Source organism: Neoarius graeffei, chromosome 3 (assembly GCF_027579695.1).
Source record: "Neoarius graeffei isolate fNeoGra1 chromosome 3, fNeoGra1.pri, whole genome shotgun sequence".
Taxonomy (NCBI): Eukaryota; Metazoa; Chordata; class Actinopteri; order Siluriformes; family Ariidae; genus Neoarius; species Neoarius graeffei.
Genome location: NC_083571.1, coordinates 110,234,747 through 110,261,311, shown reverse-complemented (window position 1 = coordinate 110,261,311; position 26,565 = coordinate 110,234,747). Strand labels below are relative to the sequence as shown.

Genomic DNA, 26,565 nt, shown 5'->3' with positions numbered 1-26,565 from the left:
GGCTTGGGACCTGCACCAAGTATGCACTGACTTGGACAACAACCCCAGTGGCTGGGCAGTTTACCTAACCACGTCTTTGGACTGTGGGAGGAAACCTACACAAATCTGGAGAGAACATGCAAACTTCACACAGAAAGGCCCTTGTCGGCCACTGGGCTCGAACCCAGAACCTTCTTGCTATGAGGGGACAGTGCTTACCACTTACATCACCCTGCCGCCAACAAGAATTTCCCTCGGAATTAATACAATTTTATCTGGTCTCGTCTTTGATTTGGCATAGGTTTTTACACCGGATGCCCTTCCTGACACAACCCTCCCCAATCTATTCGGGCTTGGGGCCTGCACTAAGTATGCACTGACTTGGACAACAACCCCAGTGGCTGGGCAGTTTACCTAACCATGTCTTTGGACTGTGGGAGGAAACCTACACAAATCCGGAGAGAACATGCAAACTTCACACATTAAGGCCCTTGTCGGCCACTGGGCTCGAACCCAGAACCTTCTTGCTATGAGGGGACAGTGCTTACCCCTTACATCACCGTGCCGCCAACAAGAATTTCCCTCAGAATTAATACAATTTTATCTTGTCTTGTCTTTGATTTGGCATAGGTTTTCACACCGGATGCCCTTCCTGACACAATCCTCCCCAATCTATTCGGGCTTGGGACCTGCACCAAGTATGCACTGACTTGGACAACAACCCCAGTGGCTGAGCAGTTTACCTAACCACATGTCTTTGGACTGTGGGAGGAAACGTGCAAACTCAACACGACTGCATCCCCAGGACTGCCAGCAACCACACTGCGAAGTTTGCGGATGACACAACAGTGGTGGGTTTCATCAGGGATGACAATGACCTGGCCTACAGAGAGGAGGTGGAGCAGCTGGTGGGATGGTGCAGGGAAAACAACCTGATCCTGAACATGGACAAAACTAAAGAGATCATTGTTGACTTCAGGAAAAACCAGCCCAGCCACGCTCCACTTCTCAACAACAACACAGCTGTGGAGGTGGGCAATGGCACCAAGTTCCTGGGGGTGCACATCACGGACAACTTCACCTGGTCTGTGAACATCGCATCACTGGTCAAGAAGGCACAGCAACGTCTGCACTTCCCGCGTTGGATGAGGAGAGCCCACCTGCCCCCGCCCATCCTCACTACGTTCTACAGAAGCACCATAGCGAGCGTTCTAACCAGCTGCATCTCCGTGGTGCTCTGGAGGCTGCAGTGCCTCTGACTAGAAGACTGTGAGCAGAGTGGTGAGGAACAGCAGAGCAAATCATGGGGACTTCTCTTCCCTCCATTCAGGACATCGCACCAAGGCGCTGCATGTCCCGAGCCAGAAACCTCATCAGTGACCCCTCACACCCTCACTATGGATTGTTCTCCCGTCTTGGCCATTGGAAAGAGGTTCTGCAGCGTTTGGTGCACGACCACCAGGTTCTGTAACAGCTTTTTCCCCCAGGTCACCAGACTGCTGAACTCCAAATCCAAACTCTAAACTTCTATTTATACTTGAACAATTCCTAATTCCACATTGCACTTTATAATATTTTTGCTGCTGCATAATTTAATTTAATACACTTCATATTTAATTCTGTGCTGAGAAAAAAATTGCAATGAAATTTTGGTCTGTGTATACTTGTTGCATACTGAATGACAGTAAAGGTTGTCTAACACTTAGCACGGTTGCCTCACAGCAAGAAGGTTCTGGGTTTGAGCCCAGCAGCTGACGAGGGCCTTTCTGTGCGGAGTTTGCATGTTCTCCCCGTGTCCGCGTGGGTTTCCTCCGGGTGCTCCGGTTTCCCCCACAGTCCAAAGACATGCAGGTTAGGTTAACTGGTGACTCTAAATTGACCGTAGGTGTGAATGTGAGTGTGAATGGTTGTCTGTCTCTATGTGTCAGCCCTGTGATGACCTGGCGACTTGTCCAGGGTGTACCCCGCCTTTCGCCCGTAGTCAGCTGGGATAGGCTCCAGCTTGCCTGCGACCCTGTAGAACAGGATAAAGCGGCTACAGATAATGGATGGATGGAAGTCTGTATTAGTCTACTTTTGAACATGATCAAATTTATCCAGGCCCTTGTCCTCGGCTGAGGACAGGATAAGCGGCTACAGTTAATGGATGGATGGGACGGCCTTGGGCTGAGGTGCCTTTGAGCGAGGCACCTAACTCCCAACATCTCCTTGGGCACTGCTAGCATGGCACTGCTCTGGGTGTGTGCGCGCGTGCACGTGTGCTTCAGATGGGTTAAATGCAGAGAGGAATTTCACAAGCGTGTGATGCATAAGGTTCGCACCCGGAACCTTCTTGCTGTGAGGCAACAGTGCTGATCACTAAAATCACAGAACTAACACTGGCCACCACAAGTTGTAATATTATCATTCACACCAATGGTGCAGCAGTGGAGCGTGTGACCAGCTTCAAATTCCTGGGGATCCACATCTCGCAGGACCTCACCTGGACAACCAACTGCTCTAACTTGGTCAAGAAGGCTCACCAGCGTCTCTTTTTCTTGAGGACTCTGAAGAAAAAACACCTCTCTTCAGACATCTTGGTGAACTTCTACCATTGTACCATCGAGTCGTGGGAGCCTCGCTTCTTCCTATTGAGGATGTCTACAGAAAGCGATGTCTCAGGAGAGCCATAAACATCATCAAAGACTCCTGCCATCCAGCACACAAACTGTTCACTCTCCTGCCCTCTGGAAGGTCCTACAGGAGCCTTCGGATCCAAACCACCAGGTTCAGGAACGGTTTTGTTTTTTGTTTTTCCTTCAGCTGTGCTGAACTCCATCCCCCCACACACACACGCACTCAACAACCCCCCCCCCGACTTCATTGCACTATCACTATTTGCACTACTGTTTATTCATATCGTGTTTTGTATATACTACAAATATCTATTAGGGCTGTAACGATACACCCAACTCACGATTCGATTCGTATCGCGATTTTTGACCCACGATTCGATACGCCCACGATTTTTTTAAAAATGTTTTTTTAAAGTAGTAAATTTGACTTATTAACATTTACTTACTTACATTAACTATTTAATAACAAATAATTCAGACCACTGCAGAGAATGAGTAATATGTATGCAAAAATGAACAAATGTATATCCAAAGATTGTTTTATTTCTCAAAATAATACTGTTGAACCGGAAGCTCTGTTTTTTCGGTTCTGAAAAAGTCATTTTTCCAAATCGTGTAAATCCGTTAAGATTTTTTGGGGGGGGGGTGGCTCTCTCACTGTCTCACTCTCATAGGGCCAATGATTTTCTGTGATCGTGGAAAACAGATGGAAATTACGGAATTTTTATGGTGAAACATTGCTCGCGTGTCAAAATGTAACTGCCGCAGAAGGCTTCCGCCCAAGCAGACATGCCTTCAGTGTTGCCAGATATTGCTTCCGTTTTCCACCCCAAAATATGTTCAAAACCAGCCAAAAAGCACCTAAACCTGCCCAATCTGGCAACACTGCATGCCTTTCCGGTCAAGTGATTGTGATTGGCTTGTGGCACACCTAGCCAGCCAATGAGCTGCTTGTTTACAGATTCGCTCCCCGCGTCGCAACCAGAATGGCGACCGCTTAAAAGAAATGAATGCTCTGCCAGTGGCGAGTGTGGACGTTGCGTGACTCGCAGAAGATTGTCGCAGGTCGGCGAAAAAACGACTTACTAATAGATATAAAAAAATAAAAGTAATTTAAGTAAGTTTAAAATGTAATTTAAATTAAAAGTAAAGTATTCATAAATTGAAGTTTGGAAGCGCCTCTGTTTTTGGGCTGAGGAGAAGTTTGAAAGGGTGTACCGCGATTCTGCCTTCTTGTATCGCGATACGGATCGCGGCTCTGCGTATCGCGATTTCGATACGCATATCGTTACAGCCCTAATATCTATGTATCATACCATTGCACTCCAGTTCATTCATATTGCACATTTTGAACATACTGTAAATATCATATCATTATACCATTCCATACCCTGTAATTCCTGTATATTTATATTGATCATTAGATTAAATAGAACTTTATTGATCCCTTTGGGAGGGTTCTCTCAGGGAAATAAAAATTCCAGCAGAATCATTACAGGATAAACAGAGAATAGAAAATAGAGAAAACTTCTGGATAAATTAAATTAAATATTTACATATACAAATATAAAAAAGAATAAGATATGGGGGGGAAAAAAAGTCCAGTCCACTTATGTTATTTACTGCTATGCACTTCTGGTCAGATGCGATCTGCATTTCATTGCCTTCTACTTGTGACATGTGCAATGACAAAGTTGAATCTAATCTAATCTAATCTAATTTGGGTGGCACGGTGGTGTAGTGACAAACTGATCAGGCGGGCCGGCTCTGTGGTCGGCGTGAAGCTGGACTCTGGTGACGGTGGCAGAGAAGACGACTATGGACAAAATACTGAACATCATGGACGATGCCAGTCACCCTCTGCACACCGTCATCAGCAACCAGAGGAACCTGTTCAGTGACAGAATGCTCTTTCCCAAGTGCAGGACGAACAGACGTAAAAACTCCTTTGTCCGTCACGCCATCAGACTGTACAACTCCTCTCTGGGGGGAGGGACGGGAAGAAGCAGTAGCCTAGCCTGACAATAAACAATACTAGACAATGTGCAATACCTCTTCCGTTGGCCCTTCCCCCCCATATCTCATTTCATCTCATTATCTGTAGCCGCTTTATCCTGTTCTACAGGGTCGCAGGCAAGCTGGAGCCTATCCCAGCTGACTACTGGCGAAAGGCGGGGTACACCCTGGACAAGTCGCCAGGTCATCACAGGGCTGACACATACAGTGCGTTTACATGCACATCCAAATCGAGCTACTGTCAGTAATCGAGCAAAGGGTCCCAGCAGGGGTGCCAGAGAAATCCAATCCTACATGCACACAAGGAAATCGAGCTATTGTGTGAGGTACATTGTGCACCCGAGCCACAGGTGGCGCTACACGCCCCATTGTATTGGTACACTTCCGGTTGTCGTCCTGAAGAGGAGGAGTGATTTCCACTTTACATTCACACCACGTCATTGCCACCTGTTGGCTACAAGCTGTCCTGCGCAGACCACTGTTTTGTAAGACAACTTATTTTGCACAATTGTATATTTTTCTAAAGTCCATTTTTTGCTTACAATTTAACTTATGTCTTAATAAACACACAAAAAGTTCAATTGTTTTTGTTTTTTGTCTCCTTGTTCCTCCTGACCTCTTCTGCTGCTCGCTACTACTACTGTTGTCATGCCGACCGAGGCTGTTGTGTTTCCCGCTTGTGGTCTCGTCACTCCCGGAAGGGAAGTAAGTAGCTCGACTACGTAGCTCGATAGGGTTACATGTACTAAGTAGCTCGGCTACAATCGCATAATCTAGGTCGCCACTGATTTGGTGGAAAAGGGGTAACACGCTGTCGCCATGACCCAAACTATTATTTCCTGGAAATGGCCCGGCGCTAGAGCTCAGTGGAACGCACTTTCCTTCTGTAATAAGCATAAACATGTCTGAAAGTGATTTTTTTTTTAGTCTAGTCCATTTATTTATCATTTATATTTATTATAATAATAAATCAACAGAGCGGGGAAGTTCTCATCAATGGGGTTTAAAAGTGGACGTGACCAAAACCCTTTCCTTTGCATACTGTACGTAAACGAACCAAGAAACCATCCAGTGACAGCAGTGTATGCAAATGAGGCAGGCAGTGATCCGATCAGCGTGTTTGTGGGAGGAGTCTTTCCGAGGCAGCGCTCCTGCAGTCTGAGGGTTTTTTTTTTTTTACCTTTTTGGTCACCGTGACCTTGATTTTGGCCAGATGACCTCCAAAATTTTGGCGGTTCTATTTGAGGCCAATGCCCATCTATCCTGAAAGTTTCATGAAGACTGATCCAGCTGTTTTCCCATAACATTGTTTCCAACACTGCAAAAAATAAAAATCTTAGGAAGTTTGTCTATTTTCAAGTCAAAACATCTAGCCACCCTTATTATAAGACATAATTGCCCAACAAGCAAAACCTCATTTAGCTAGAAAGGCTAGTTTTTAGACAGTCCATCTTGAAAATCTTGTATAGACAAAATGTCTTGAAAAAGTCTTATTTGGAGCACCTTTGAAAATAAAACAAGTTTTTTTTAAAACAAGTAAGTACATTTTGGACATTTGTCAAATGCGGTTCATCTTGTTTCAAGAAAAAAAAAGGATGCTTGTTTTGGGAATAAATGAACTTTACTGAAATCTTTGAATCTTTCATTACAATTCAACTCCACCTTACAGATCCTAAGTTTACTGCGACTGTTTTCTCAGTCATTCAGAGTGAGCTCCTTCTAGATGCTGTACGGTACAGACTCTAGACCAGACAAGTGCCTTCAAAAAGGCTATGAGTGAGTGGAGGGCGGTTTAGTGAGGGCTTTTTGGAATGCTGGGAGTTAAGTTCAGTGGTTTGGTTTTTTTGTGCCTGATCTTGTAAACCCCTCGTACACATGAATAGTCAGTGCCCCCAAAATGCACTGTTGCTTTGGCGTTGTGTAAGCATTGTAAGTCAAAATGCGTAGACTTTATTTATTTATTTTTGGTGCCTGAGGTCCTGGGGAAGTGGAATCTTAAGAGATCCAGTGCTCAGCGTAAATGAGTCCACCCCCTTTGAAAAGTAACATTTTAAACAATATCTCAATGAACACAAACAATTTCCAAAATGTTGACAAGACAAAGTTTAATACAACATCTGTTTAACTTATAACGTGAAAGTAAGGTTAATAATATAAACTAAGATTACACATTTTTCAGTTTTACTCAAATTAGGGTGGTGCAAAAATGAGTACACCCCACAACAAAAACTACTACAGCTAGTACTTTGTATGGCCTCCATGATTTTTAATGACAGCACCAAGTCTTCTAGGCATGGAATGAACAAGTTAGCGACATTTTGCAACATCAATCTTTTTCCATTCTTCAACAACGACCTCTTTTAGTGACTGGATGCTGGATGGAGAGTGATGCTCGACTCGTCTCTTCAGAATTCCCCATAGGTGTTCGATTGGGTTCAGATCAGGAGACATACTTGGCCACTGAATCACTTTCACCCTGTTCTTCTTCAGAAATCCAACAGTGGCCTTAGATGTGTGTTTAGTCATGTTGGAAAAGGGCATGGAGTGATGGAGTGATGTATCTCCTATACATTCGCGGAAATCTCAGCGATTCACGGTCATTTGCGGCGAACATATCGAACGTTTACGCACTGCTACATTCTCGGAGCCGAATGCTCGCTCGCTATTGGCTGAAGTTTGAATGGCGGGCTGCTGCTCATTGGCTGATACGAATGAGCGCATTGTACAGTACAGTCTCGCGGTTCCCGTAGTTCAGACTTGTTCACGTGTTGTGCGTTCTTGGTATTTTTGAATAATTTTTACGCCCTACAATGGTTCCTAAACGCTCTGCATCTTCTAAGGCTCCTGCCAAGGAACCTAAGCGCCAGAAGAAGGTCATGACGCTGCAGGAGAAGGTAGGACTTCTCAATATGCTAAAGGAAGGGAAGAGTTTTGCGGCAGTGGCTCGTCACTACGGGGGGGGGGTTTACAAGTATTCGCGATTTTGGCTTATTCGCGGCCATGTTCGGTCCCTAACCCCCGCGAATACTGAGGGCTTATTGTATTTTGATTATTTTGAGTTAATCAGATCTCGCATAATCTCATTAGCCGCTTTATCCTTCTACAGGGTCGCAGGCAAGCTGGAGCCTATCCCAGCTGACTACGGGCGAAAGGCGGGGTACACCCTGGACAAGTCGCCAGGTCATCACAGGGCTGACACATAGACACAGACAACCATTCACACTCACATTCACACCTACGGTCAATTTAGAGTCACCAGTTAACCTAACCTGCATGTCTTTGGACTGTGGGGGAAACCGGAGCACCCGGAGGAAACCCACGCGGACACGGGGAGAACATGCAAACTCCGCACAGAAAGGCCCTCGCCGGCCACGGGGCTCGAACCCAGGACCTTCTTGCTGTGAGGCGACAGCGCTAACCACTACACCACCGTGCCGCCTCTCGCATAATAAGTTCCCCAATCTTATTTTGGAATTATTTCATCTAAAAACAGGTTAGATTTTTCATCTTCCTTTAAGAAATCGTACCAAGTCAAATTTGACTAGTTCCATTGGCAGATTTTTTTCACCTGATTCAAGCAAATATGCTTTGTTTTAATCTTTTATTTCTTATTTTTGAAAGGCCATTTTTTGCAGTGAAAAACAAACAAACAAATGAACAAAGAAACCCGATGATAAACAATACCTCGCCCCCTGGTGGACTCCGTTCCGGGCGAGGTAATCATGAGTTTGTCCTCTAGATGCTTTTTTTGACATAGGATTCAAATCAGGATGCAACTCACAATATCCTGAAAACATTCCTGTGTCTACATTCTGGAGTGTGTGTGTGTGTGTGTGTGTGTGTGTTTTGGGGACGTCACGGTCACACTGACGTAAAACCCAAATCCACATCGTACCCTATTGAGGTTTTTCACCCACGTGACCAAGTCATGTGATGCATCGTTAGGCTGCCATTTTGGACGTCACGGCTCGAATCAGTTTGAATGCGAGGAAGGCGACAAACGAAAAACATAAAAGAAAAAGGGGCGAGATACAGAAAACACCTTCACTATCCAGCGACGTAGGGCATTTACAGGGCGAGCAGAGGGAGAGGTATTTGCAAAAATTGAGGTTAGCAGGCTTAGAGAACGACGTTTACCTGCTTCCACCAGGATTGTTCACTGACGTACGGAAGTACACGAAGCCCTCGTCTTTACCTGACTTCGGCCCACATGATCTGTATACCTATGTCGTTAAAAACCCATCGCCATACACAGGTATTGATCTGAAAGCGTATAAGAGTTTGGATGCCTACAAATATTTTGTGTCAGGCTGGGTAACATGCCTACATCAGCGGGTCGTCCCTGGAGCCGGTGGTCGCCATCTTATTACAGCTAAGGTTTGTTCACATTTTCATTTACTTTCGGTCCTCAGGATAAACAACATGTTATTAAATGTCATTGAAATAACTTCTTAGTCTGTTGAGACATGGCCCGTTATAAATTTGCTGTTACCAGGCAATGACCAAGAACTGCATTATTAGGGTCGGTGTCTGTGTTGTAGCAGTGTACTAGCAGCTAGCTGTTAGCACTAGCTAATGTCAGCAACATCATAGCTGGTATGTTACTGTAGCAATGTTTACGTTCAGTCATTTGGATGACTGTTAAAACCTTTCAGTCTCAAGTTTTTCCTTTACTGGATTTACTAGTTTACTGTAATTATGATCCGGCAGCTATTTACACCGGATCCAGGGTAAATAGCTGCCGGAGTGCGCTCCGGAACCTCGGCCGGAGCACTCCAGGAGCAAGCCGGAGCGCGCTGCTTAATTTGAGGGGGAGCAAGCCGGAGCGCGCTGCTTAATTTGAGGGGGAGCAAGCCGGAGCGCGCTGCTTAATTTGAGGGGGAGCAAGCCGGAGCACGCTGCTTAATTTGAGGGGGAGCAAGCCGGAGCGCGCTCCGGCAGCTATTTACACTGGATCCGGTGTCTCTAACACTTTTTTTTTTTTTTTCAAGCTGGTTCTCCCTCTCTGTCTGCAGCGTTAGTATGTAACTTGACCTTCAAAATGGCGGACACCGGGGCGTCACGTGACCCTGTGACGTCAGGTGAAATACCTCAATACTGCGATTTCAAACTGACGTCAGTGGAAGGAAGTCGAGTCTCGCTGCCGTTTCATCACAGAATTTATTCCACAGTACTCATCCGTATTCCACAACAGACTATAGAAGTCTCTTTGCTTGAAATAGACACCAAAAGTGGCAGCGGAGGTGTTTTCAGGGTGTCGGCATGACTCGGATGTTCATGCACAGCGATGTTCGACGGTCTCTTAATCCGCACAACGAGTTTTAGATTCCAGGAGTTTGATTAACGCGACACCTCGTCACTCGTCATCTACACAGACTGCACAGTGACCCGACATCTGGCAGGGGAATACAGTGTACCTCCATCCAGGAGTCTGCATGAGCGCAAAAAACATGTTGTTTCACAGACAGCAGAACAGATTGTACAGATCCCATCTGCTATATCTTGTGCTTATTAAACAGACCGCATGATGCATGATAGCAGTCTTAATATTTAAAATACGCAGCGGACATATTTATCGGAAGTCGTTTCTTGTATAAATTCAACACAGAACTTCAGAAAGAAGCATATTTCAGCTCTTTATTTTGCGCAAATTACTTCAAAACATCAGAAAAGGCATGATTTCAGGACGTTTCTCCAACTAACTCCTCCAAATTCTCTTTCAGTGCCTCTAAGTTCAGCTCACATTCAGCGGTTTCATGTAAAAGCAATTTTTAAACTGAATTATTTTCTTATTATTATTTTATTAATAACTCAGTTTAAACTTGCAGTTTGTAACATTTTACGATTTAAGAAGCTTTTTCAAAACCTGGAATAACATAAGATCCAAGAAGCAGGGCTCTGTCCCAGTCTGAACGAGAACTGCTCACCACTTCCTTTTCTCCAAAAAAAAAAGGGCGTACATACTTTCGGTAGAGGAGGGTAGGGTCGGTCTGGAGGAGTAGAAAAGTTTTCTTTGCAAATGTAATTTGCACGACAGGCAACAGGAAGCACAAAAATGGCAAACTGCATCTTTAAACAGAAGTAAATCTGTTTAAAGATATGTACAAAAAAAAAATATATATATATATACACGCGAATGAATGCACCGACCATTTGTTGCTTTCTCAAATCTGATTGGTCAGAAGAGAAAGTGTTGATTAATTTACGAGCAAGACAAATCACAGGTTGATATTAGTTCTAATATGTTAAGTGATAACGGCATCGTTGATCATTTTCCTAGAACAGCATGTCCTGTAATCTTTGATTCCTTCCTGTATTTAAAAAAAAAAAAACGGTCCAAACCCACAAGTAACAGAAAGAAACTCGAGTGTGAGACCTGCAAGTGTAACTGGACATGTATCTGATAGACCAGAGGGATGAACTCCAAGCCAAACGCGGGTGCCTGAAACACAAGGCTGAAGGGTTACTGGAAGCGGGCGGTGACGTTGCGCTGAGCTGCCTGGGCTCCAGCCTGCTGATGGCGGAGCTGTTGTGAGAACGGATCCTCCATGGATTTAATGCTCACTGTACTCTTGGGCCCGGTTTTCCACTGTACCCCGCTCTCATCCACCACACACGCCTCCACCGTCACGCTGTGGCTCCCTGGGACAAAGAAGTTCAGCAGGAACTGAGTGCTGAAATAGTCGTTATGAGGCTCCACCCGCTGCTCGATCTCACTGGCCTTGGCCTCGAGAGGAATCTAAAAGGGAAAACATGAAGAAGTTGTTGATGAGATGAAGAGTTCGGGCTGGCCGATATGACGATGAATTCTCTCGCGATACTGTCCAATACATTTTGCTGAGCTGTCTCGGAGACAGAGCCTTGATAGCCAAAGCTCAAATCGTATAGTTCTACATGACCAAGATAGAGGCTAAAACTCTAATTATTCGATCCACATTCACCGGATATCAGCAATCGTGCGCTCCGATTGGCTACTCTACTACTAGGCTATCAACTCGTATAATGTGAGGAGAGAAAAACAAAATAGCGGTGCGTGTTGCTGAACCAACCGAGGACGAAATAAAAAGTGAAAGTACTGTCAGCTGGCAAGCGACTGAAGGGAGCTATGTTTCAGGCGGCATGGCGTGTTGAGTCCCCGCAGCGGACATACCGTATGATGAAAAAACACGCGGTCATTCTGTGTTCGGTTCGTAACTCGAAGGGAAATTAGAATTCCTTTAATGTTGGTCGTTCCAAGATTCTTTTCTCGACTCTGTTCAATTGTAAATCAAGTTTTGTGTTGAAGTAAAGGCTAAAGGGAATCTTAATACCTCTTTTGAATAATTCCCTGTGAAATAACCTAAAGCCTAGGTCACAACCGGCCGTACGTGCTCCTACGGCCGGTCTACGTGCAAAAAACGCAAGAAACGCATGGAGGGCGCGCGTGTGACGTGCTGATTTTCGAGCCGTAGACCGGCCGCAGAGGTTCTTTGTCATGTCAAACAAACTCTACGGGCGCTTACGGTTTTTTCAGGTTGCAAAACAAACTTACGGCCAACGTGCGTCTTTCTCCACGAACAAAAAAAAAAAAAAAACCGCAGTGATTTGGGAAACGTCAAAAATCGCACGGCCAAAAAATCGTACGTCCGGTTGTGACCTAGGCTTGAAGTAAGCTCAAACTAAAAGGGGTTTGTTTTAGCTTGATGGTGCACAGGGCGCCCAAAATCAGGTGTTTGTTATTCGAGGCTGGAGTAGAGCCTAAATTTTATATGTAATGGAGAGAGCTGTATCTGTACAAATATTTGAATTGTGCCAGTTTGGTTGGTATAAACCTGTATTCAGTTTGATAAGTCGGTAACGAAGAAAAAACACAGACTAAGTGAAGAAAAAAAAGTAAAGAATACTTCTGTGATTTGATTTTTCAAGGAAAAAGGTGGAGAATATTTTTCAGAACCCAGAGGGAACGTTGCTGCAGGACACCCCAGCCATAAATAAATATATCCAAGGTCAACTGTTTTTTTTTTTAAAGATATTTTTTTTTGGGCTTTTTTTTGCACCTTTATTGGATAGGACAGTGTAGAGACAGGAAATGAGCGGGAGAGAGAGAGAGACGGGAAGGGATCGGGAAATGACCTTGGGCCGGAATCGAACCCGGGTCGCCCGCATTCATGGCATGGCGCCCCAACCACCTGAGCCACGACGCCCCCTCCAAGGTCAACTGTGAGCTACTGCTCACTTGCGTATCCCCCCGCTCTTGCTTATATCAGAATGCAGGCAATCAAAGGAATAGGACACTTTATTCTGAATGTTGGCTTCAACAAATTATTAACCCTGAAACAAGTAAGTAAAGAGCAGTGTCTCTCCCCAGCGATTTCAAATAGCATCCTGGTAAACTGTCATTCTGAAACAGCGTCAAAATCCACCCTGTGTGTTTCGTAAATACATTTCAGTCGGTAAACAGGAAGTCGACGCGAGACAGACCTGAAAACGGTACACACGGTAGAGAACCCCAAGCTGAAGTTTGGTCCCAAGTGGATACGATTTGTGGTTGCTGAGAAAAAGGGTGTTTCGGACGAATGGAAATACGGACAGACAGAGGTAAACCAGTATAGACCCCTTTCACTGATGTCACCCGAAACCGGAAGTAAACAGACCCTGCGCCATTTTGGAAGACCAACAAACTCGTAATTAGGGGGAAATAACGGCAGCGGTATGTGAACCCACGAGAATAAAGTGGAGTGGCAAACGACTTAAACAAATCTGAGCTGTTTTATTTATGATTTATTGGCCCAACAGTAGACTTGAAAGAAACCTGTGTGAGACTTGGCAAAAAACTGTGGATATAATGGAGAAGTCTGTGCATGATCTGCGGACACTTTGAGGTAAGCAAACGCAAGAAATTCAGATTTAAAACATGCTAAAGTGGCCCCAAGTTGATAACCGGATGAGGAGCAAGCCTCCCAGACTTCTACAATTTAATAATAATAATAATTTAGGATGGTTTGGGGCTTGCTCGCTGCTGCCAGGTTGGTTGTTGAGTAGCCTGACTGTTTTTTTTTTTTTGTTCTTGCGTGTGGTATCATTGTTGACGCGAGGTTGTTTTTTGAACATGCCAATGCGGACACGATTTCCCCTGATGAGTTACAACTTCAGACGCGATGCGTGTGTGGAGTCCGCGTGATATGTGCGTAAGATTGGCTTCTCATGTGTTTGGAGATCCGCGCTCCGAGACAAGCGCAAGCACACACACCCCAAGGGAAAAAAAGGGGCCCCCCGAAAATATCGGCATAGTTCGAACACTGAGTGTAGGCACTGGGTGTAAACAACAAATAGTTTACAATGTCTGGGTAGCAAACAGATGGCAGAATTGGTGTCCGGTCCTCCTTATGTTTCCATTCTCCCTTGCCGCGAGTCTTATCATATGGGTCAAACCCATCAATCACAGCCAGTTTCTCCACATACCGTGCCCTTTCTGCAGCTGGTAATGTACTCACATAACCTGAATTATCAGCCATCGTGTCACTTTACGCTCGCTCGTACTTTGTTTTATATTGTGAGTGCATGTACTTGGCCTTCCAATATGGCGCCTAACGAAATCTCGCGGCGCGGTGACGTCATGTGAAAGGGGTCTATACCCGGAGCAGGGGTATATAATAAGCCCCCTCCTCTACTCCCTCTTCACCCATGACTGTTCCCCCATCCACACCAGTAACACCATTGTCAAATTTGCTGACGATACCACGATAGTGGGAATGATCACGAACAACAATGAGACGGCTTACAGGGAAGAGGTAATACAGGGGTTGGTTAAGAAAAGAAAAAAAAAGAAGAAAGAAAAAAAATGCCAAAGTGAAAGTACTGTCAGCCCGCAAGCGACTAAAGGGAGCTATGTTTCAGGCGGCATGGAGGAGGTTCAGCACTTGACAAAATGTTGTTCAGGCAATAACCTGGACTTAAAGCTCAGAGGCAACGGTTTTAATTTTATGCACATTTGAAACTTTAGATGTTAAAAGACTGTCTGTAATTTTCTTTTGGTCCCAAGAAGTATTGTTAATAAGTAATAATTAAAATAAGTTAGCATGGATCGTGGCGAATTTCTGTTCAGCCATTTTCGTGACCACTCGGCGCGTGACGTCATTTAAGCCAAACAAACCGCTTGAGTTGAGTCCACTTCCGTTTACTTACATTGCCGTTCGGCTTGAGTGCAGACGCGCGTTCAGGAATTTCCAAAGAAAAAAAAAAAAACCATGCCCTATTGTTGTGCAGTGAACTGTAACAACAGGACCGGTTCAGGAAGAAGTTTTGACCTTTTACCGAGAGAGGAGAAGAGGCAGAGAGAGTGGATTGGCTTTTTCCGAAAAAGGAGAAGAGGCGGAGCGAGTGGGTTGGCTTTTTCTGAAAGAGGAGAAGAGGCGGAGCGAGAGGGTTGGCTTTTTCTGAAAAAGGAGAAGAGGCAGAGCGAGAGGGTTGGCTTTTTCCAAAAAAGGAGAAGAGGCAGAGCGAGAGGGTTGGCTTTTTCCAAAACAGGAGAAGAGGCAGAGCGAGAGGGTTGGCTTTTTCCGAAAGAGGAGAAGAGGCGGAGAGAGTGGATTGTGTGCGTGAAGCCAGAGGGTTGTTTTTTTCCGAAAGAGGAGATGAGGCGGAGCGAGTGGATTGTGCACATGAAACAAAATCAAGCAGTCAAAGAAGAAACGGAGCAGCAACACTCAAGCAAAAAGGAGAAGATTGGAGGTAAACATTTTTACTTTTGCTTGCAATTGACAAGTCAAGAATCCTGAGGGATCCTGTACAATCACTGTGGAAATGAGACAAAGGGATATCTCCTCGCTTAGAGTCGGCTATAAATAGTATAATGCCGCGGATGGCAGGCTAATGTGGCCTACCGGCGCACTGTCCAGTAATCGTTCCCTATATCCACGAGGGAGGGCGGTTTAATTATTCTTCAAAAGGGCTCTTATTCAGTATTACGACGAAAGTAGGAATTTATCATAAATACCAGGATAAATCGTTTGGATGCGAGTCTTATTGAGGTCCGGCGTCGCCGCGATCAGAGTCGGCCGAGTCGCTGTCCGATTCCGAGGCTGCACGGTCAAACCAGTGAGCCACATTGCCATAGGTTCATACATATACGGTTTCACCTCTCGATATTCAATTTGGAGAGTTCCGACTTCAAAATCGCTATCGCTTTCAGACATTGTACACAACCTCTCACGACCAAAGTCTGTACACGTGTGCTCAGTTCACAAGTAAACACAGAGCTGCTCCCGGTCTGTTTGCCTTAAATGACGTCACGACGACGGTCCCCTGGCGGTGAAAGTGCGCATAAGTGAGATGTAAACAAACCTTCGGAAATTGGGCAAAACGGTATATTTTAACCGTTTTATTCAATTTTAGGGTGAAAATTAGACACTAGGAAAGTTGAATTCGCTTTTTGGGTCGTTCTTCTCGACAATAAAGTTGATGCCCATGACCTTTAAACATCTCAAAAACTAAGGAAATGATAGGGGACTTTAGGAGATCAAGGTATACTGAACACACTGCCCTCTGCATGCACGGTGAGGAGGTGGAGACCTTCGAGTTCCTCGGTGTCCACATCTCGGCTGATCTCACCTGGACCACTAACATCTCCCACCAGGTGGGGAAAGCCCAATAGAGGCTTAACTTCCTTAGGAAGTTAAAGCGAGCTCGCCTCCCTTGCCACCTGCTGATCAACTTTTACCGATCTGTAATCGAGAGCCTCCTGACCTACTGTTGTATGGTGTGGTTTTCCAGCTGCACCGCGGAGGACAGGAAGGACCTGCGGCGGGTAGTGAGGGCAGCAGAGCGCATAATTGATACACCACTACCTCCCCTCAAAGACATTTACACTGACCGACTACAAAAGGCGGCCAGCTGTATTTTAAAGGACCATATCCACCCTGGACATCATCTGTTCTCCCTACTGACCTCTGGAAGGAGATACAGACTCAGAGCTGCATCAAACAGTGTCTACTTTCAAGCTGTCGGTTGGCAACCCCACCTCCCCCGCCCCAACTCCACCAGTGAGGGGCGACAAACACCCTCCCCCAAGGAAAATGCCTATTTATTGCTTTTATGTCCATTTATAGAGATCTTGCAGTCACGTGACCGGAAAGTACACAACCGCCATCATGTCGGTCAAAAACACCGCTGAATACTGCTGCACTCGTGTACAGAATGGATCAATTTCAACCGACGGACTACACGGCTCATTTTTCTAATGAACAGATAACTAGATACATGTCTAAAATAAACGATCTACAGATTTGTGACCCTTATGGCTTTCCGGACGGAGTTTTCACGACCGGATTTTGAACTGCCAGCGGAATACCCGGACGTGTAGGATTACCTCATCAACTTTCCCTTGCTGTTCAGTGGTGAAGCACTGCGTGCTTATAAATCTCTGGACAGTTATCTTTACAGAAATTCAGGATTTGTCAGCGACTCAGATGTGGCATCTTGTAAACAAGAAAATGATCCTCATTGGATGGGTAAGTCACTTAAGTATTGAGTATAGCACTGACCAGCCAATTATAGAATAGAATAAGGTAATTCCAGCTGTAATTCCAAATCGTCCGTGTTGTTTACATGGATCTGGCGTTGGAGAGGTAGAGGCTTGGCAGTGGAGGTTTGAGTAGCTGTTTTCTGAGCTTAGTCAACAGGCCGGCTCTGCCCGTAGCCTCGCTTTTGCTCCCGGCGCCGCCTCCTTCCGATAACAATCCACGGAGACCCCGCTGGTCTCGCAATCTGGTCTCGTCCGGAATGTTTTTTTTTTCTCGTCCGGAATGTTGTGCATGCGATAGAAATCGCTACAAACCGTCATTTTCTGCTGGAAACCAATGTCCAGTAAGTCCATACGGTTGTAGTGGATATTGAAGTCCGGTACAGACGAACAACACGCAAAAATACACACAAAAAACATAAAAACCGTGCACAGGTAGGGAGAGCTTGTAGCCACAGCCGTTGTAGTAGAATTGTATATAGTAGGGTTTTCCAGAAGAAAAGGTAGAAGTAAAAGCAGAAGTAGAAGGCGGAATATGGCGTTTGACCGACACGATGGCGTCTGTCACAATCTGGATCGGCTGTGACGTCACATGCAAGATCTCTATTGTGTTGCTTTTTGTGTTATTTGTTCTTCGGTGTCTATTTTGCACTGCCAGTACCGAGAGCTGCTAAACTGTGTTTCGTTGTTTCTCAAACAATGACCATAAAGTTCTATCTTAAATTAAATCAGAAAAAGTGAAGAATACATCGTTGACTTGCTTTTTCAAGGAAGAAAGTGGAGAATGGTTTTCAGAACCCAGAGGGAACGCTGTCGCAGGACACCCCGATCATAAATAAATCTATATTATCCTCCTAGGGCTTAGCGGTCACATGCGTGGACAGCACTTTTTAGAAATGCGGAACAAGAATCCACATATGTGGACATACTTTTTCTCTAAAAGTACATCTTATCAAAAGATGCTTAGTTTTTATTCTAATCAGGTTGTAATAAGCCCAAATAGCAAAGAGAAATAAAAAATGCATGTAAAAAAACAGCTTGGGCCTTAGGAGGTTAAACACACTTAACTCAAGCAATGTTGGAATGGAAATGTTTTTATCTACTTTTTAATCTTACACTGTCGCCCAGCACAGATCACGTCCGCCAAGGGTGACTGAATAACTGCATTAACATCCCGGTGTACAGGTTTTCCTATTAAAGTGAATGGTGTGTGTATTTCTGGAGCATTCCTGTGTTTGAAAATGTGTTGCTTTACTCCACTTGAAACAGATTATAGGACTCGGCAGTGCAACGGGGGAAGAGAACACGCACATATATACGGTACATATGCGCCGTGACGGCTTTATTTAACCTACATTCCAGTGGATTGACGTCTTTAAAGCTCTGCTATATTCTGCAGTTACATCTCCGTGACTGATTCGCCGAGAGACTATCCTTGACATGAAACCTGATCATGATAGACATGTAATGGTGGTGTAATATCAGAGCTCTAAGCCACTCACTGGAGCCATAATGCAGTATAATCTTCATCCTCATGGCATAAAAAGCCCTTGTGTGTTGGAAATGTCCATGTTGAGCTCATGGCATCACGACAGTTACTGTTTATAACCAGAGGTGGACAAAGTACCCAAGTTTATGACTGAAGTCAAAGTACAGATGCCACTGTTTAAATGTGACTCCGATACAAGTGAAAGTTCTCCAGTCAAATTTTTACAACCCCGATTCCAAAAAAGTTGGGACAAAGTACAAATTGTAAATAAAAACGGAATGGAATAATTTACAAATCTCAAAAACTGATATTGTATTCACAATAGAACATAGACAACATATCAAATGTTGAAAGTGAGACATTTTGAAGTTTCATGCCAAATATTGGCTCATTTGAAATTTCATGACAGCAACACATCTCAAAAAAGTTGGGACGGGGCAATAAGAGGCTGGAAAAGTTAAAGGTACAAAAAAGGAACAGCTGGAGGACCAAATTGCAACTCATTAGGTCAATTGGCAATAGGTCATTAACATGACTGGGTATAAAAAGAGCATCTTGGAGTGGCAGCGGCTCTCAGAAGTAAAGATGGGAAGAGGATCACCAATCCCCCTAATTCTGCGCCGACAAATAGTGGAGCAATATCAGAAAGGAGTTCGACAGTGTAAAATTGCAAAGAGTTTGAACATATCATCATCTACAGTGCATAATATCATCAAAAGATTCAGAGAATCTGGAAGAATCTCTGTGCGTAAGGGTCAAGGCCGGAAAACCATACTGGGTGCCCGTGATCTTCGGGCCCTTAGACGGCACTGCATCACATACAGGCATGCTTCTGTATTGGAAATCACAAAATGGGCTCAGGAATATTTCCAGACAACATTGTCTGTGAACACAATTCACCGTGCCATCCGCCGTTGCCAGCTAAAACTCTATAGTTCAAAGAAGAAGCCGTATCTAAACATGATCCAGAAGCGCAGACGTCTTCTCTGGGCCAAGGCTCATTTAAAATGGACTGTGGCAAAGTGGAAAACTGTTCTGTGGTCAGACGAATCAAAATTTGAAGTTCTTTATGGAAATCAGGGACGCCGTGTCATTCGGACTAAAGAGGAGAAGGACGACCCGAGTTGTTATCAGCGCTCAGTTCAGAAGCCTGCATCTCTGATGGTATGGGGTTGCATTAGTGCGTGTGGCATGGGCAGCTTACACATCTGGAAAGACACCATCAATGCTGAAAGGTATATCCAGGTTCTAGAGCAACATATGCTCCCATCCAGACGACGTCTCTTTCAGGGAAGACCTTGCATTTTCCAACATGACAATGCCAAACCACATACTGCATCAATTACAGCATCATGGCTGCGTAGAAGAAGGGTCCGGGTACTGAACTGGCCAGCCTGCAGTCCAGATCTTTCACCCATAGAAAACATTTGGCGCATCATAAAACGGAAGATACGACAAAAAAGACCTAAGACAGTTGAGCAACTAGAATCCTACATTAGACAAGAATGGGTTAACATTCCTATCCCTAAACTTGAGCAACTTGTCTCCTCAGTCTCCAGACGTTTACAGACTGTTGTAAAGAGAAAAGGGGATGTCTCACAGTGGGAAACATGGCCTTGTCCCAACTTTTTTGAGATGTGTTGTTGTTATGAAATTTAAAATCACCTAATTTTTCTCTTTAAATGATACATTTTCTCAGTTTAAACATTTGATATGTCATCTATGTTCTATTCTGAATAAAATATGGAATTTTGAAACTTCCACATCATTGCATTCCGTTTTTATTTACAATTTGTACTTTGTCCCAACTTTTTTGGAATCGGGGTTGTACTTAAGTTAAAGTACTTGCTTTTAAAAATACTCAAGTATTAAAAGTACATTTTCTGTCATCGTACTGTTGTATTATTGCCACAACGCTTACAAAACCTGTAGAGCTGAAGCTCCACCTGACATGCTAGCAAACACTTTTCAAACCCGAAATCATATTGGGTAGCTAACGCTACTAGAAAAGAAAGATTTCTACATTCTGTTTATTTGGCAAGATTATGCTAAAACATATTTCTGAAAGGACATCAGATAAGTTAACGTTATTCATGTTAGCGTAACTCCGTTTTTACACACTAACTAACAGTGCCCAAGTTAACTAGCTATGTGTAAACGTTAGCCGTGGACAAGGCTACGGCAACTTGGCGGGCAAATCCATAGAAAGTCATGTGACTAACCAGACTGCATAGCTACGTTTGTAACGTTATCGCTAGCTCTAAAAGCACAGACTACTTCATTGCAAGCTTCCTCTTGGAATAAAACGTTTATATACCTCAATATGCTTCCGCAGGTCGGACGGTGAGTTTTTGTCGGCCGTGATGTGGTTCTTTTTCGGCAAACAAAGCCAAGATTTAAAACGAAACGAATCTTTAATCCTTTCAGAAAACTGAAACATGGGTTCATGGGCCATGGGGGCGTGCATTCGCCAGAAGAACCGCCTCCTCCCGTTCTGCCATCAACTCATCGTGTTAAATAATGCTGCTGAGAAATCACCGAACTTGATTTTATACAGTCTGTGGACGTGACGTGACCCTAGTGATTACTGATCGGCTGTCTCAGCGTCACTTGCGGAAAACCAATCACGCTTTAGAAAAGAAAACAAAAAACATCCACTTTCAAATCTACTTCCGAGTAACGAGGACCTTGATAGAAATGTAGTGGAGTGAAAAGTACGATATTTGTCTTTCAAATGTAGTGAAGTCAGAAGTTTCCGAAAAAATTAATACTCAAGTAAATGTACTTCGTTACTGTCCAGCTCCGTTTAGAACGCACCGTTCTCAACTTCCGCTACATTTCACCTGTTTTATTAATGAATGAGTAAAGGAAATGGATCAGTCTGAGGAACAGATGGAGGAATAAAATGTATAGCATCCTAAATACTACTAATTAAAAAAATAAGTTGGAAACAATCGCACGTCGTTTAGGAGAGTTTAGCCATGAACTACAACATGTACACAAATATTTTACACATTTAACTCACGAGTTACAGTATATTCCTTCATTAGAGAAGATAACGCTTCTGTACTGACACTTGCTATTCTGAGTGCATAGATGTCTTCACACTGACAATTATGGCAGCATGCAGTGCATTACAAGCACGCAGGCAGCTCAAACCGTTGAGCGTGCAATGCTGCACACTTCTCACCCTCAATGGTCGCCATCTTGGTAATGTAACAAGGAGACGGACCACCGACCTATTTTCAGCCAGTCAGACGAGGGCATGCTGTCGACACCGACAATTTCTATACTGCACGAAATATCCATGTACGCACGCAAGGAAAATTAAAACCATGTTCATTTTTTAAGAGGTTTAAAAAAAAAACCAGCAGATCTTTTTTTTTTTTTTTTTTTTTGCCAGGTTGTGCGACAATCGTGGTCAAATGTTATGACTGTCAGTTCTGTTAAGTTCACAACTTGCTGTGTTCAAAGTGAGACAACACTACCCCTGCACAAGTACAATGTCTTGCAAAAGTATTCATCCCCCTGGGTGTTTGTCCTGTTTTGTCGCATTACAAGCTGGAATTAAAATGGATGTTTGGAGGGTTAGCACCGTTTGATTTACACAACATGCCTACCACTTTAAAAGTGAAATTTTTTTTTTGTGACACAAACAATAATTAAGATGAAAAAACAGAAATCTGGAGTGTGCATAGTAGCCCAGGAGTAATAGGGTTATACCCGGAACAAATTAGTAACAAGCTGAAAATTTCAGAATATGTTCAGAATGCCTTTAGGAATAACATACTAAAAGTCCCCGGAAATCCCCCTTGTGCTCTCTGAGCAATTCAAGATGGCGTCCAAAATGGCCGCCAAATGGAGATCTGCCCATATCTCAGGCCCAAAACAAAATATTAATGCAATTAAAAGGTCAGAATATATGTTTTGTAGGGTAGGAGAGTAAATTCCAACATGTGTGTATTAATTACATTGTGTATTAACATTATATAATAACAATGTACACATTATTATAACAGTATATTTGTGTATAATGTGTTCGCTTGCCATGTCTGGTTAGATTGTCATATTTTTGGCACTTCACCAGTTCACATTTATGAATGTGTGCACAGTACTATGAATGTGTGTAGGTTTCATCCAGTCTGATCCTTGAATCAAGTATCAATCTTGAAACGCCCTGGCCCATAAATTCACATCCAAGAAGAAATAACAATGACTGTTATGACAAAATAATCGTTATGGTATCATGAAGATATCTCATATGTTTTTGAAATGGCTTCAGTTCTTAATGTTTAGGACTAATAATTACAGACTTATAATTGTAAATCTATACATGTGCTATTTAATGTACACTCCCGATTATAGAGTGTGGATCCATTGGTTACTCGTTCACTCCGTATCGTCCTATTCTGTTCACAAAACAACCAACACAATTACTAGGGGTTGGAGCACTTATTTTCATTAATATTAATTAAAGTAAATTGGTGGTGTAAAATGAAAAATGGCATGTTAAAAGGTCATGCTGAGTTCAGTCATTTTTAAAAGGTCATGCCGAGTTTAGTCATTTTTTGTCCGAACACACTGGCATTGCTAGTAGTAAAGACTGGCGCTAGAAACTCAAAGATTAATTTTTTTCCACCCTTAAACAAGCTTGAATAAATTCCCTACTTCATTGATGGTACAACAAAGGTCCAAGCATTACAACTGAGGCACTGAGAAGTGTTTAAGTCTACTCATTGTTTATAAGCAAGAGCTTTTATTGAGGCAGACCTTTTTGTCATGAAAGTCGCCGGAATGTTGAAGAAGTGTACTGAAACAGCTTGCCATTGTAGTTTTAGAAGATAGAGTTCTCAAATTTAATTTCCCTTTAATATTTTATCAAAGCTTAAAGATGCACTAAATATTAAGGAAATTGATGTCTAATTGTTGTCTTCCATTTTGTTCATGTATGTAGGTAGCCTACTAAGCTAATCTGTCAATCATGTCAACCATCAAATTCCATGTAATTTCCACATTAATGACCTTGTAATCTTGGTTAATTTTAACAGTGTGACAATGGTGAATTTGCATTGCTTGTATGAGAGAACATATAATTTAACATTTTAATTGCATTTATATTATGTTTTATCCCTGAGATATTGAAAAATCTCCAATCGGCGGCCATTTTAAACGCCATCTTGAATTTCTCAGAGAGCACAAGGTGGATTCCTGGGGACTTTAAGTATGTTATTCCTAAGGGTATTCTGAACATATTCTGAAAAATTCAGCTTGTTACTAATTTGTTCTGGGTTGGACTCAATTTTGAGCTACAGGTATTCACTTCACCCCTTTTCGTATGAAACCCCTAAATAAGAGCTGCTCCAATCAATTAATTTCCTAAGTCACATAATTAGTTGATTAAGATCCACCTGTGTGCAATCAAAGTGTCACATGATGTCTGTATAAATCACTCTGTTCTGGAAGGACCCTGACTCTGTAACACTACTAAGCAAGCAACATGAAAACCAAGGAGCCTCCAAACAGGTCAGAGACAAAGTTGTGGAGAAGTATAGATCAGGGTTGGGTTATAAAAAATATCCCAAACTTTGAATATCCCACAGAGCACCATTAAATCCATTATAGCAAAATGGAAAGAATATGGCACCACTACAAACCTGACAAGAGAAGGCCCCGCCCACCAAAACTCACAGACCGGGCAAGGAGGGCATTAATCAGAGATGCAACAAAGACACCAAATATAACACTGAAGGAGCTGCAAAGATCCACAGCGGAGATGGGAGTATCTGTCCATAGGACCACTTTAAGCCGTACACTCCACAGAGTGGGGCTTTATGGAAGAGTGGCCAGAAAAAAAGTCACTGCTTAAAGAAAACACGTTTGGAGTTTGCCCAACAGCATGTGGCAGACTCCCCAAACACATGGAAGAAGATTCTCTGGTCAAATGAGACTAAAACTGATCTTTTTGGTCATCATGGGAAACACCATGTGTGGCGCAAACCCAACACCCTGAGAACACCATTCCTACAGTGAAGCATGGTGGTAGCAGCATCATGCTGTGGGGATATTTTTCATCTGCAGGGACAGGAAAGCTGGTCAGTACTGAAGGAAAGATGGATGGCACTAAATACAGGGCAATTCTGGAGGAAAACCTGTTTGAGTCGGCCAGAGATTTGAGACTGGGACGAAGGTTCACGTTCCAGCAGGACAATGACCCTAAACATACTGCTAAAGCTACACTGGAGTGGTTTAAAGGGAAACATATTTAAATGTCTTGAAATGGCCTAATCAAAGCCCAGACCTCAATCTGATTGAGAATCTGTGGCATAACTTGAAGACTGCCGTACACCAACACAACCCATCTAACTTGAAGGAGTTGGAGCAGTTTTGCATTGAGGAATAGGCAAAAATCCCAGTGGCTAGATGTTCTAAGCTAATATATAGATCTTAAGATTCACACATCACATCACACATCTCATTATCTCTAGCCGCTTTATCCTTCTACAGGGTCGCAGGCAAGCTGGAGCCTATTCCAGCTGACTACGGGCGAAAGGCGGGGTACACCCTGGACAAGTCGCCAGGTCATCACAGGGCTGACACATAGACACAGACAACCATTCACACTCACATTCACACCTACGCTCAATTTAGAGTCACCAGTTAGCCTAACCTGCATGTCTTTGGACTGTGGGGGAAACCGGAGCACCCGGAGGAAACCCACGCGGACACGGGGAGAACATGCAAACTCCGCACAGAAAGGCCCTCGCCGGCCCCGGGGCTCGAACCCAGGACTTTCTTGCTGTGAGGCGACAGCGCTAACCACTACACCACCATGCCGCCCCTAGATCTTAAGATTAAGATATATAAATATTCTCAAACACAGTACTGTTCAAACATTTTGGCACCCTATTGTTTTCTTCATATAAACTTTGTTATACTGTAGATTTCTATTTTATGATTCCTACATTATCGAGTAATGAACCTACAGTCTGAGAGAGTTCTACACAAACTGAACTTTACAACAGCTGCATGCATGTGAAATGGAAATAAATCGACTAAGGCAGGAAAAACTATTTTGGATAAAAAGTAACCAAACTTAATAATAAACTTAATCAATAACCAAACTTCAACTCAGTGTCTGAGCTTCATTTTATGTTGCAATTCACAACTATTCTATGGTTTTCCTAAAGAAAAAAAAAATCGTACTCGCAAAATAGGGGGCAAGTGATAATATTGGGGGGGGGAGTGGAAATTAACCCCCACTTACCCCCAGGGCAAGTGGGTTTAAAAGTTAAGGTCGAGCCCTGTGTCATCTAAAGGAGTTTTTCCTTGCCACCGTCGCCATAGGCTTGCTCATTGGGGATAAATTAAGGATTAAATTAGCTCATGTTTCAAGTCTTTAATTCTCTGTAAAGCTGCTTTGCGACAATGTCTGTTGTTAAAAGCGCTATAGAAATAAACTTGACTTGACTAATAGAGACATAGCCCAAGAGACTTGCAGCTGTAATTGTAGAAAAAGGTGGCTCTACAAAGTATTGACTTTTGGGGGGGTGAATACCTATAATACCTATGCACACTCCAGATTTCTGTTTCATCATCTCATTATCTGTAGCCGCTTTATCCTGTTCTACAGGGTCGCAGGCAAGCTGGAGCCTATCCCAGCTGACTACGGGCGAAAGGCGGGGTACACCCTGGACAAGTCGCCAGGTCATCACAGGGCTGATACATAGACACAGACAACCATTCACACTCACATTCACACCTACGGTCAATTTAGAGTCACCAGTTAACCTAACCTGCATGTCTTTGGACTGTGGGGGAAACCGGAGCACCCGGAGGAAACCCACGCGGACACGGGGAGAACATGCAGACTCCGCGCAGAAAGCCTCACCGGCCCCGGGGCTCGAACCCGGACCTTCTTGCTGTGAGGCGACAGCGCTAACCACTACACCACCGTGCCGCCTAGATTT

General features: G+C 43.7%; 1 protein-coding gene across 1 annotated transcript in view; it reads right to left on the bottom strand.

Moving 5' to 3' along the window:
• Window positions 1-10,229: 10,229 nt before the first annotated feature.
• ints7 (integrator complex subunit 7) overlaps window positions 10,230-26,565 on the bottom strand; it is a 123,834-nt gene continuing 107,498 nt past the window's right edge. The window contains exon 20 of the mRNA XM_060917893.1: window positions 10,230-11,349. Coding sequence (XP_060773876.1) covers window positions 11,074-11,349 — 276 coding nt within the window. The 3' untranslated portion in view covers window positions 10,230-11,073. The remainder of the gene's footprint in view (window positions 11,350-26,565) is intronic.